Genomic DNA, 10,247 nt, shown 5'->3' on the forward strand with positions numbered 1-10,247 from the left:
CCAATAATGAAATCTTAAAGGACACTATGAAGTTTTTTCGCGCCATGGACTTGATGTTTTCCAGTGAGATTGAGCAAGGGGTGGTGCGGAGGCAGTTAATGGCGTGTAAACAGGGGAGCCGATCTGTACGTGAGTACTGGACTGAGTTCAGCATGCTGATTCATAGACTGGGGTGGGACCTTGCGAGTGAACCTATTCAAATGCTGTTTGAAGAAGGGCTCTCTCCGGCAGTGAAAGATGAACTTTCCCGGGCGCCCAGGGCAGAGTCTATGGATCATCTGACTAAATCAGCGCTGTCCATAGGAGCGCGCCAGGAGGCAAGGGCTTTGGAAAAGCGGGAAGGAAAAGGGGAACGTTGGAAGGATTTCCGCATTCCAGAGATTCCGGAGCAGCCTTTCCCGCCAGCAGAGCCGATGGAAATTGGAACAGCGCGCGCGCGCGCAGTTTCAAACACCAGTGAAGGGCGGAAGAAGGAGGGGAAGGGCGCCAAGAGATGTTATCTCTGCCAACAGCCAGGTCACTTTGCCAGAGTCTGTCCGCAAAGGAAGGAATGGCAAGGAATGGCGGGAACTGTTGGGGGGAAGGAGGAAGGAGAAACAAGCAGCGAGCAAGTAAAAGCCAACACCTGGCTGCCAGCATCAGGGCACCGCAGTCAGGCAGAGGAGAAGTGAATGTGCCCACGCCGGAACCTCCAAGACCAGCGCTTGTGATAGAGGTGTTGCTGGAACTGTCCAATGGACACCCACTAAAGATAAAAGCGCTATTGGATTCAGGCAGCTCCTGTAATTTCATGAGTAAGGAGTTTGCAGCTGAACACCAGATACAGACTATCCCATTAAGTAAGCCTTTGCAGGTTACCACGATTGATGGGAGGGAACTGTTGGGAGGAGAAGTGAGCCAGCAGACTGTTCCAATGGTAATGAGGGTGGCAAGACACACAGAACTGATAGCGTTTAACGTAGCCACTTTGGGAGGAGCTCCCATTATTTTGGGAATGAGCTGGCTAGCACTACACGATCCTCTAGTAGGCTGGCATCAGAGAGTGGTTTCCTTTGGATCAGCACATTGCCTAGAACACTGCAAAGAGGGAGAGGTTCAGGCAGGGGCCAGGGCCACTCTAGCAGGGGTGGAAGTGATGGGCAAGGGCAAGGTGCCACCACAATATGCTGACTTGATTGACGTCTTTAGCGAAAAGGAAGCAGATAGACTGCCCCCGCACAGACCCTTTGACTGTCAAATTAACTTACTCCCAGGAGCACAATTGCCAGTGGGCAAGCTGTATGCAATGTCAGACAGTGAAATGCAGGAGTTAAGGGAGTTCATTGACAAGAATCTCAAGCGAGGTTTCATCAGAGAGTCACGAGCGGTGGGGGGCAGCCCAGTGTTCTTTGTGGACAAAAAAAACACGGGCAAACCGAGGCTTGTATGTGACTTCAGAAGCCTAAATGCAGTGTCAGAACCAGTGACTTTCCCTATGCCTAGAATTGATGACATTCTGACACAGGTGAGAAAAGGGAAAATTTTTACCAAGCTGGACCTTAGGGGGGCATATAACTTGATACGTGTGAGAAAGGGGGATGAGTGGAAGACCACTATGTTCACCCCCTTGGGGGCTTTTGAGTATTTAGTTATGCCTTTCGGATTACAAGCGGGCTCCGCCTGCTTTCAATCATTCATGAATCACGTCCTGGGGCCACTGCTCTACAAGAACTGCGTAGCGTTCTTAGATGACGTCCTGGTGTACTCAGCGAATGAGGAGCAGCATGTGCGAGATGTAAGAGAGGTACTGAGCAAGTTGCGAGAAAATCGGCTGTGGGTGAAACTGGAGAAGTGTCAGTTTCATACCAGGGAGGTGGAATTCCTGGGGTACCGGTTGTCTGACAAGGGGTTGGCCATGGATCCCAGCAAGGTTCAAGCGGTACTGGAATGGAAAACACCAAAGACCAAGAAGGACGTGCAAAGGTTCCTGGGCTTCGGAAACTTCTATAGGAAGTTCATCAAGAACTTTGCTCATTTGACAGCGCCTATCACGGATTGTCTTAGTAGCAAAAAGAAATTTGTTTGGACGGAAGAAGCGCAGCGGGCGTTCGAACGCTTAAAGCAGGCGTTTGCGTCGGAAGAGCAACTGTTGCATGTGGATCTACAACAACCAATGAGAGTGGAGACTGACGCGTCAGACCGAGCGGTGGGGGCCGTTCTTCTCCAGCCGGGAAAAGATACGTCTGAATGGAGACTGTGTGCATTCTTCTCGCGGAAGTTGAACAAATCCGAGAGGAACTACACAGTATACGACCGAGAACTGCTCGCCATTCATGAAGCCTTCCGGAAATGGCGGCACTTGCTGATTGGGGCGCAGCACAAGGTTCAAGTCCGAACTGACCACAAAAATCTGGAATATTGGAGAACAGCCCGAGTGCTGAACCAGAGACAAGTACGATGGGCCCAGGAGTTCTCCAAATTCCACTTTGAGATTCGTTACGTGCCCGGATCCGAGAACGTGAGGGCGGACGCTCTTTCCAGGAAACCTGAGTACTTAGAGGGGGAGGGAGCGCCCGAGGCAAGGCATGTAATCCCTGAAGACCGCTGGGTGTGTGGGGCGGCATTGGTGGGGCAGAGGGAACTGATGGAGGGTACTGAGAACGATGAATACGCCCAAGGGAAACTCAGAGAGCTCCGGAGGGCAGAGGAGAACACAGGGGGGTTTGAAGAAAAGAACGGGGCGTTGTATTACAAAGGGGCACTGTACATACCCGACGGGGAACTGAGGGGCAGAGTACTCAAGCAGTTGCATGACAGCCCCACCGCGGGACATTTTGGACAGCACAAAACCATGTGGTTGGTTACCAGGGAGTTTTGGTGGCCCAAGGTGAGGGAGGACGTACGGGAATATGTCAGGGGTTGCGTCAGGTGCCAGCGAGCAGACAAAAATAGGAGGGAAGGTGAAACCATAAGGGTGGGGGACCGGGTGTGGTTATCCACCCAAGGACTACCGTTCAAAGGAGGGTGTAAGAAATTGAGACCCAAAAGATTGGGACCCTTTGAGGTCATACAGCAGGTCAACCCAGTAGCATTCAAACTCAGGCTGCCCAGTCACATGAAGTTACACCCAGTATTTCACAGGTCATTACTGTCGCCGTACCGAGAGGGACGTGAGTGGGGGGAGCATGAGAGAGAGGCCACCCAAACGCCCGTGATAGAAGAGAGAGAGCGCGACATGAACGTGGCAGGAATCATTGATTCCAGGTGGAAGGGGAATCAGGTGGAATATCTGGTAGAATGGGAGGGGGAAGTAGAGTCGGAAAACACTTGGGTACCAGCAGAGGTAGTCAATGACGAGGTTTTAATAGAAACATTTCATCAGCGTTTCCCAAGAAAACCGCAACCCGTGGCACGATTTAGAAGGGAACACTTTGGTACCACCGATGAGGAAGGAGAGTTTGAAGGGTTCCCTGAGTCAGGGGTGGGTGAGGAAGCCGACTCAGACGAAGAAGAGGAAGACGGGGAGAGAGACGGTACGCCGTGGCTAGAAGTGTTTGAATCCTCGGACGACGAGGAGAGTTCCTTCAGGGGCTTTCCGTCCTCACCGCCAGTGGGAGAGGAGGCGGGAGGGGGTGAAGGGGGCCCTGGGGGGGAGGTGGATGTCAGGGAACTGCCATCGGAGAAAGAGGTGGTGGATAAGTTCCATGAGAATAGGAGAGAATCTGCGGCAGAAGGAACCAGCAGGGGGAGTGCAGGAGTCACAGCGGAGGGGAGGCTCTGGGATACTTCCAGTGACGACAGCGAAGAGGTAACAAGACCCCCGTTAGGAACTCCCACCCTGCGCCGGAAACTGTCACGCAGAGAGTCACGAAAGCGCATGTCTGTCAAACAGCTTTTATGTTGGCGTAGGTTCCGTAGACGCCCACTGTCAGATTCTACCAGCGACTAACGGAGTCATGCTTTGGGGAGCTCCGTTAGTGCCTAGGTTGGGATGACCAGCCAAACCCCAGAGGGATCAAGCTTTACGCACAAGCAGCTCATTATCCCATCACAGGTGGCTCCTAAAAAAAATATGCATTTCAGGTATACAAGGCCTGGGAAAGATGTGCAACCCGCTGTTGGGAACTGCTGTTTCAGAGTTCAGCTTTCCGGGCAAATGCAGGTCAGAAATTTGGATATATTGGGGAGGGGGGAATTCTGTGTGAATCATCTCAAATACCTGCCAAAGGAGGAGCAGGGAAGCAGCTTAGATATTCATTAAACATGGAGCGTGAATAGTCCCATTTTTTATATGTCATCTGCTCCATCTAAATATTCATGGGGCTTCAGGGATAAAAGTAATTAAAGCAGTTAAACTACAGCTAATTAGCCAACTTTCTTTTAATCCTCCTCTGGAAAAAAAAGAGAATGTTTTACTCCTCTGAAGACGTGTCCAAAAAAGAAGAAGAGAGAGTGGGGGGAAAAACAATTTTCAAAACTGTATTTAGAAGTTTCATGGGAAAGTCAATCTTCCTTTTTTCTTTTCTTTTTTTAACTTGAGGGCCTGTGACTGTAGGCAGCTTGGTCCATTATGCCTCAGGGTACCGCAGCATAGCTGGTGTTGCGCCAAAGAGAAAAGGACGTTAATAAGATAGCTTTGAACTGGATGGCTACAGAGTACATGCGAATTCTCTTTAATTGGTATAAAACGGTGCCAACCCACGAAGCGGCGGGTAGTGGAATATCTGCCCAAATGGCTGGCAATGAAGTGCTATACTTCATGAGAGGAGAGATGATAGCCGTCTTCACAGATCTCAAGGGCTGACACATGGAAGATGGAGCCAGCTTGTTTTCTCCTGCTCTGGAGGGTAGAACGGATGACTTCAAGTTACACTACTGAGCAAGGGGACCCAAGGCCTGTCTTGGTAGGAGCAAGATTTCTACAAGCATCCAGAGATACCCATTTTAGACATCTAGGGCACACTGACAGCCTAAAAAAGATGTTGGACTACAACTCCCATTAGCGCCAGCTAGCATGGCCCAGTAGACAGGGATCGTGGGAGTTGTAGTTCAACACCACCTGGAGGTCAGAGGTCCCCATCCCTGGCCTAGCACCTCTACTTAGAAAGATCAGGTAGTAGATAATGGGAAATGGGCTCACCACTAATCCCGAGACACTGGCTCCTGCCAGTCAGAATTGACAATAATGGGCTGGAGGGTCAACTCCTCTGATCTGATGTTCCCTACAATACTCAGGATTTCTTCACAGGGCCTCCTCAGTTGTGGCCCCAACACACTTTGTCTTTTGAGGACCCCCAAAATTTAGGGCTGGATTTCTACCCTCAGACAGTTCTTCAGTGATATTTTGCAATTGTAGATGAACTGTGACTCTCTGTTCTATTCGCAGTCGTGAGCGTTCTTAGAATTTGATCTTTGATTTTTTTATATATGCATTGAGTTTTTGTTTGATTTTTTGGTTACCTTTTAAAAAAGCTCTTAGGACTCGTTAGCTTGCCTGAGTGAGCTTGGACTGCTAACCTATATATGGGATGGTTTTGCCTTGCAATCTCTACATTTTTGGGACATTGTTTTTCAAATACATATATCCTGATTAGAGTTATAATTCCTTTGGAGTGCATAGCAAGGCACTTAACCAGGCATAGGCAAACTCCGGCCCTCCAGATGTTTGGGACTACAACTCTCATCATCCCTAGCTAACAGGACCAGTGGTCAGGGATGATGGAAATTGTAGTCCCAAACATCTGGAGGGCCGGAGTTTGCCTATGCCTGCATTAAACCTATTACTGCCTTTTCCATTACTCGATTTTTGAACTTGCAAGTTCGTTTTACTATCCCTATAGACCCAAAGTGTACACAGACATTCCAAATTTGGTGCACTCAAGTTGCTTCTGGACTAAAACTCCCGTGACCACTGCTCATGCTGGCTAGGGCTGATAAGAGATTATTGTTATAATTATTTACTAAATTTGTATAAACTCTTGGAGTGTCTGGGGTGGTAGGGGAGTGGTAGTAGCTCTGGCAGGGTGCTCCTTCTGGTGTAATATGTTCGCCTTTTGTAGACTGAGCTCCTAGAAAGTGTCAGCATGTGACAGTGGTCACACCCTGGGAATGGCTTCAACTGGCTGGTTAAACCAGGTGAGGGTAGCCGATGGGTCTAAAACCCTCAGTGAATTAGGGACTTCCCCTCCAGCAGATTGAGAGGATGAGACCAATAGCGGGTCAAACGGTCAAGAAGGCATGAGCTCTGACCTTGCTAGCTAGGGGTGATGGGAGTTGTAGTTCAACAACATCTGGGGACCCACAGGTTGAGAAAGGCTGCGTAGAGGGAAGTGAGGGGCAGATGGGGCTCATCAACCCAGGAAGGTAGCCCATCTAGGAGAAGGAAAACTCTGATCCAAACCTCTGCTGCCCTGTGGGGTATATTCAGGAGATGAAAAGGCTCAGGAGTGAAACCCCACAGAAATCTGGAACGGAGTCCCTAAGACAGTTTGGACGGCACCTTGGACGCCTCCTTCTGCCAACTCCTGCAGCCAAGCTGATGTGGTCCAAAGGAAAGTGGAGCAGTACATTTGGCATCAGCCTCCCTAATGATTGGATGATGCCTTGCATGCTGGTGCCAGATGTGCTGCTCTACCTTCCTTTGGACCACATGAGCAAGGCCGGGGTGGGCTGCGTGTTCTTGATGTCCTGACAGCTGAGGATCTCCAGACACACTTCTCAGGCTCACACCCCAAGGAGGTCACTTTGGAGCTGATAATGCAGCAATCTGATTTCACCCTCAGAGGCACTGTCTCTCGAAACAGGCAGGGTGTATATGTACAGTGGTACCTCAGGTTACATATGCATTCAGGTTACATACGCTTCAGGTTACAGACTCCGCTAACCCAGAAATAGTACCTCGGGTTAAGAACTTTGCTTCAGGATGAGAGCAGAAATCTTGCTCCAGCGGCACGGCAGCAGCGGGAGGCCCCATTAGCTAAAGTGGTGCTTCAGGTTAAGAACAGTTTCAGCTTAAGAATGGACCTCTGGAACGAATTAAGTTCTTAACCCGAGGTACCACTGTATATGTAATAATAATAATAATTTTTTTAAAAAAACTTGCAGTTTTTGCAAGAGGATCCATGCACCAAATTTCCACCAATGTACTAAACCCACATGCGATTCAGATAGATCTGCTCCCCTGGTGTGGACTTTAAACCCTTTCATAACAAGAGGAATTTTGCCAAGGATGACCAAAGGGAAAGGGAAAGGGAAGGCAGCTATCTTCACAAATCTGCGTGGCAGAAGGAGTTTAGATAAGTGGATTCCCACAACCGCCCTTCACAAGCTGCAGCTACGAAAGTTTCTCTTCTCCCCCAACTATTACAAAATGCATAATTCTTTTCTTCCTGGGGTCACTAGCAAGCTTGGGCAGTAAATAAAGCACATTGTCTAAGGTACAAGTGCCACTGACCTCAGCAGTGTTGCCTCTCCATAAATATGTCTCATCTGCAGTTAGCATGCTGCCCTTAAGGCTTGGGAGACCAGGGTTCAAATCCCCACCCAAACAAAGCTCACTGGGCCATTTGCCAGTGATATGATAGCCATGTTCAAATATATAAAAGGATGTCACATAGAGGAGGGAGAAAGGTTGTTTTCTGCTGCTCCAGAGAAGCGGACACGGAGCAATGGATCCAAACTACAAGAAAGAAGATTCCACCTAAACATTAGGAAGAACTTCCTGACAGTAAGAGCTGTTCGACAGTGGAATTTGCTGCCAAGGAGTGTGGTGGAGTCTCCTTCTTTGGAGGTCTTTAAGCAGAGGCTTGACAACCATATGTCAGGAGTGCTCTGATGGTGTTTCCTGCTTGGCAGGGGGTTGGACTCGATGGCCCTTGTGGTCTCTTCCAACTCTTCTATGATTCTATTCTATGCCAGCTCTCAACCTGACCTACCTTGTCTGGCTGTTGTGAGGATAAGACAAAGAGTGCTGCTTTCAGCTGCCCCTCTGAGGAAGGACGGGATGCCAATAATAAATAAATAATAATAATACTTAAAATACTAGAGCTTATGATTGCACTGCATGCTCTCACTGGATAGCAAATCTTATTAGCAGAATTTAAGGACATAAACAGAAAATTGCACTGTTGGATACTGTATGCAGACAGTGGAATACTTAAATATTTTTGGATTCTGGAATGTAGGGTCATGCAAAGCCAGTGGAAGCGTGGGACACCCCCCCCAAAAAAACTAAGCCAGTCCTGTTGCATCTGGGGAGGGGTCACCCCTAATGAATGCGCCCCCTGACAGCACCGCTGCGTATCCTTAATCAGGCACATGATATCCCAAACCCTAGTGAACTCAGTGGGGCTTCTCCTGCAATCGCAGCCCCCCATTGACCTGGAAGTAAGCCACTCTGAATTGAGCAGGGCTTGCGTCTAAACGGGCACAGCTGGGATTGCTTGTGAGTAAGCACGCGCGGGGCTTGCAACGACCCTGGCGCCTGCCCCCCTCCCGCTCTGCAGCACCCGAGCCAGCCTTACCTAGCGCCGTGCCCTGGTTCCTAGCAGCCATGATCGGGGCAAACCCGCCTCTCCTTCCAAGCTTCCCGCACTTCCTGCTCTGCGTTTCCTCCTCCTCTTCCTGCTGCCTCAACCCGCCTCCTCCCCCCGCCCCCCCCCCGTGCAAAAGAGTCTTTGCAAAGTCCGCGCCGATGCAAAGTATGCTTGTGGTTTTGCTGCGCTTGCAAGCCGGCCTCAATCTTTTGTTTTCAAGCGCGATGTTTCCCACTGCTTGTTTGAATCTGACGTTTGCAGCAGGATTTGTTCACCCTGCAGCCTAATCCCAGGCAGATTTGACTCGGGAACATGTGCCCCTCATTTGCCATGGGAACCTAGGAAGCTGCCTTTGGATAAGAGTCAAAACCATCGGTTCTCCACCTTGCTCAGTCTTGTCTGCATGACTGACAGCAGCAGACACGCACGCGGTTTCCAGGCAAGGGTCTTCCCCTCAGCCCTATCTGGAGATGCCGGTCTGGGCTTGAACTTGGGACCTTCTGTATGCAAGGCGATTTGCAAATGTGGCAGCCCCTAAATTGTGGGGATTTTCTCCGCAGAAGTGCATTTAGCACCACGTACAGCTTTCCTCCTTTGCTGAAGTCGCACCTCTTTAACCTGGCCTTTGTCACTCGATATACAGTGGTACCTACCTCGGGTTACAGACGCTTCAGTTTACAGACTCCGCTAACCCACAAATAGTGGCTCGGGTTAAGAACTTTGCTTCAGGATGAGAACAGAAATCATACTCCGGCGGCGCGGCGGCCCCATTAGCTAAAGTGTTGCTTCAGGTTAAGAACGGACCTCTGGAATGAATTAAGTACTTAACCTGAGGGACCACTGGAGAGAGAGAGAGAGAGAGAGAGAGTGTGTGTGTGTGTGTGTGTTTAGGATCCACTTTAGTGCAATTTGAACTGAAGTCTGTAAGCCTTGTCTTTGGTGAGAAGATTCCTGCAATGCATTCCTCCAAGAAGCTCAAGGCGGTGTATACAGCAGATGGAACAGGGTACTGTGTTTCCATCCAACCCCCACCTTGAGCCAATCAGGGGGAACACGGGGAGGTGGGGGGGGGGGAAACCACCCAGCCTCTTGGGCTTGCCAATCAGAAGGTCGACGTTCAAATCCCTGCAATGGGGTGAGCTCCCATTGCTCTGTCCCAGCTTCTGCCCACCTAGCAGTTCAAAAGCATACCCAGCACGAGTAAATAGGTACTGCTGCGACAGGAAGGTAAAAAGGCATTTCCGTGCGCTCTGGCACTTGTCAAGAGTTCCGTGCGACAGAAGTGGTTTGGTCATGCTGGCCACGTGACCAGGAAAATCTGTCTGTGGACAAACACCCATTCCCTTATCCTGAAAGGGGAGATGGGTGCTGTACCCCATAGCCAAATTTGACTGGGATTAACCGTTCAGGGGTCTTTTACCTTACAAGAAACCACCCTTGTGCAGGGCTTCCAGGCAAGAGTTCACTAGCGGAATCCAGTTGGGGGAGACCTGACACACAGATGATAGGCAAGGTAACATCACACAGCACTAAACTTGCAGTATTGTCCCCATTGCCTACAGCAAGTTTCAGCCAAAAGTATAGGCATCATCCTACTGTCAACACACATTTGGTGTAGCAGGCCAATGATGGATAGGGTGAGCCAGAAAATCTATTTTAAAAATGTAAGATACATGAGAACACGGCTGTATATATTTCCTTCGGACCATACTCTACAATAAAGCTGATGAACAG

At 49.7% G+C, this 10,247-nt stretch overlaps 1 protein-coding gene across 1 annotated transcript in view; it reads right to left on the reverse strand.

The window, feature by feature from the left end:
• Positions 1 to 8,616, reverse strand: part of DERA (deoxyribose-phosphate aldolase) — a 49,099-nt gene extending 40,483 nt beyond the window's left edge. Inside the window, exon 1 of the mRNA XM_081880160.1 lies at positions 8,502 to 8,616. Coding sequence (XP_081736286.1) covers positions 8,502 to 8,532 — 31 coding nt within the window. The 5' untranslated portion in view covers positions 8,533 to 8,616. The remainder of the gene's footprint in view (positions 1 to 8,501) is intronic.
• Positions 8,617 to 10,247: the final 1,631 nt, after the last annotated feature.

The sequence above is a fragment of the Podarcis erhardii genome, assembly GCF_964252035.2.
Source record: "Podarcis erhardii genome assembly, chromosome: 10".
NCBI classification, from domain to species: domain Eukaryota; kingdom Metazoa; phylum Chordata; class Lepidosauria; order Squamata; family Lacertidae; genus Podarcis; species Podarcis erhardii.